A 3529-nucleotide genomic window follows, 5' to 3' on the forward strand; every position below is an offset into this window, starting at 1 on the left:
GCATTGGAAGAGAAAAAGAACTTTGGAAAAGCCGAGATTTAAGAACGAATTTTGGGTCCTCGCATGTGCTCCGTCCCCATAGAAGAAAAGAATTCCAAGACGAAATCATCTTGTGGCCACCACCTCAGTCAACCATTCGGGTACCCGTTCCTTACTAGGAATTTCCATTTTATTCTCCCATTCTATTCTAATTCCTGTCCTTCCTTTCCTCTTTTAGTTATAAGTAGTTTTAAGTTAGTGATTAAGTGTCTCCTTTGTTACGCGAAAGAAGAGTTTAGCTCCGCCGTAGATTAAAAGTCGGTGTTGTTTGTTCCCTTTTGTTTAATTAAAGTGAGGAACAAGGAGGTCGGAATCAACGAACCTTTCCTGTATATATGTTCATACAGTAAAATAAAGCACGTCTTATTGTTTTATATTCCTGTCTCTTTGTGAGAATTCATCCATCACCACGTGCTCACCACACTATACACTTTACCAGTTGGATGGGAAAAATTAGGTTTTGTGCTTGCCTGGAGAACAGTTTAGTCATGATTATATTGTTCCTATGGTATGATGTGCCAGAAGATCAGTGATGTTTTGAAACTGTTTCTGCTGTCATAGACTGGGTCCATTGCAGCAGTCATATATATATATACACAAGAGCAGCAGTCTGAACAGGGACCACTATTCTAAGGGTAATTATAAGAATCCATCTTTAATCTTACAGTATATAATTTCTAATTTCGCAGGACACATGGTGACAGAGACAATAATATGAGAAACAATCACATATTAAAAATATATCATAAAATATAATATATGAACAAACAGTGTAGATCACATGTACAGTACTGTACATCTTCATTTCTAAGGGACAAGGCAAGAAGTGATTAGTGATGAGATTTTGGAGGTCACATGGCTTTACTGTAAGGCAGTACTGAACTTACTTGTTTTTAAACAGAACATTCCATTAGAGGGCATTCAGAAATTTAGGAGCAAGAATGTTAACTTCTTTTCAGCTAGATTTCTTATTACAAGTACAGGTAATTCCCGTATAACACAGCACTTCTATAGCACGGATTCACTCTAGCACGGTTTGAGAATTGTAAATATGAAGTGTACAGTAATAAAAACTATTAAAAGCTAACTTTATCTAATTTGAAATTAAGGAAATCCCTGTACAACAGTTTGATAAATATGATAAAGCTTTTAAGTGTGAATGATACCTCATTTGACATTTTTCATTCGAGCGCATATGTACTATCAGATTTTCCTGCATAATTTTCGTAAACTATTAGTACTTAAGTATGTAAATTTTCTTTTCCCACCTTCTGTCCATACACGTGGTCCTTTTCGAAATTTGTTTCAGTGTTGCCAGATCTCGACGCTTCTGCTTTTGTGTTGCCAGACTTTTCCCTTATTCCATACTTGCTTTATTCTTCATAAGTGCTTAGCACCATACAAGGAAATTTATAATGATCTTTTAACTAAAAGCAAGCAATCTAAAATAACACATTTTTTGCAAAAGGTAGAGCATGGATATGAAGATAATGCAGAAAAATGATCAAAGGATAAGGANAACTGGAGTACTTTGTACTCCAGTTAATAAGGCTAGAAATTAGTGAGAAAGGTTTTGTGCTGATAATCTTATAATTGTCTCATAGTAAAAGTAAAAATATTTAAAAGTATGTATTTGAAGTGTCTTTTCCTATCAATCATTGTATTTCTTAAATCACCAGTTTGATAAATTTAAGACTTATCACATAAGAATTTAACTGAAAGAGTGCAGCAAAATTAATCACATAAAACTGTCATTTTGCAGAATGCATTTGAAAGTATGTTTCATAGTTTAGTAATAATTCTGAATGTGAAAATTGAATAATTCATTTTAATATTTTATTGTACATTTATCAATTTATCAGTTTGTAGATTTTAAGCTGCAGGCTATAATAAATAGTTCTGAAACATACACAGAAAATATAAAAAACATAAAAACTTAATTTCTGTATGTTATCTCCAATCAAGTAAAAATTAGAAAAATATTCTATTTTAAAAATTGAAATTACAAAACTATTTGCTCATTTTACTCAATTTCGTTTTGCAGTTATGACAATTTTGACAGTTATAAAATATACAATGTAATTAATATTGAGAGAAAATAATTTTTTAATTTCCTATAATCAAAATAATCAAATGTAAAGAAATGCATCCATGCAATGACAATGTCAACTTTGGCAATTGTAATGTTTATCAAATGGATAGAGCAAATGAGATGACATAGAACAAACAAAATCAGCTTTAGACATTCTTATAAGATAAAGACAAGAGTAACAGTCTATGTTGCCAACCTCAACAACACTGATGCCTATAGCAGTGAAGCAGAATGGTATTTATTGAAATTCTTAATTTTAATGTAATAGTTGTGTTGTTTTCAACATGTAACTGTTATAAGCAAAATCAGCAAAGTCAAGCAATAACTGAAATGGAAATAAATAATTTAAAAACGATACAATTTATCATCATCTAATTAAAATTCCTTTAGAGGAGACAAAGTTCTCTAACAAATCACAAATATGTATGACAATATCAATAATATATAAGAAAAAAACAATTAGGTTTTATGATAAATGTATTGTTCTTTGATTGTTTAAATTATTTTGTCAACAGAAGAAAAATGACAAAATTCATTTGAAACTAATATATTGAGTCAGTATTATTGAATATAAAGTATCAAACTAATTTGCAATTTCAATAGTGTATTTATTATCAACTTTATTATAATAACTGGTAAATAGCACAAAATTGACCTAATTACAAAATCTGCATAATGTAAAGTAAGAATCATGAATCATATGAAAACTATTGATAACAAGATCTATGAAAATGTTTCTCATCATAGCATATTCTGTATAATGTAATAAATTTATTTTTAAAAAATTCATCATTTCTTAATAACATACTTGTTTTTTATTATATTCTTTTAATGCATTTTCATAACCTTCTTCTAATTTGGCAAAAGCTAAATTTACTTCTGTTGCCCACCAAATCTGATTTGCAGTAAGAGCCACTTGAGCAGGATAATTAAATATCCAACTTTCTCTTGGTCTATCTTCATACGTTGAAACTGCTTCTGTTAAGTAAAAACGAACAGTAGCTCTCATATGATCTAATAAATGATTTAGCCATACTTCAACAACTCCATCACAATCACAAGAGTCAGAAAATGGCACATATTCTCCATCTTTGCTGTACATTCCTACTGCTGATTTCTGCATTTTATCTGTATTCTCATTATCTGATGAAAATTTCAATTTGGATAATGAATCAAAGAGTTTGGTTAGATGTTTTGCAACCTGTAGGAAATAAATGTTTTATTAAGTTAACTTATAAATTATATTAAATTATTTGAACATAATTTAGCATAACAATTATCTTCATTTTAGTACTGTTTCATAGAAATAGCTAATATAAAAATAGTTGTTTCTATGAAACAATATAAAAATAAAATTATAAAGCAAATAAAAATTCTTACAAAAAGAAAATTAATATA

General features: G+C 29.5%; 1 protein-coding gene across 1 annotated transcript in view; it reads right to left on the bottom strand.

The window, feature by feature from the left end:
• Positions 1–3529, bottom strand: part of LOC111639898 (dynein beta chain, ciliary-like) — a gene marked incomplete at its 3' end in the record, with an annotated part of 67815 nt that overhangs the window by 23385 nt on the left and 40901 nt on the right. The window contains exon 13 of the mRNA XM_023385848.1: positions 2940–3332. Coding sequence (XP_023241616.1) covers positions 2940–3332 — 393 coding nt within the window. The remainder of the gene's footprint in view (positions 1–2939; positions 3333–3529) is intronic.

The sequence above is a fragment of the Centruroides sculpturatus genome, unplaced genomic scaffold (genome assembly GCF_000671375.1).
Source record: "Centruroides sculpturatus isolate CEXI.00-Female unplaced genomic scaffold, Cexi_2.0 scaffold1195, whole genome shotgun sequence".
Taxonomy (NCBI): domain Eukaryota; kingdom Metazoa; phylum Arthropoda; class Arachnida; order Scorpiones; family Buthidae; genus Centruroides; species Centruroides sculpturatus.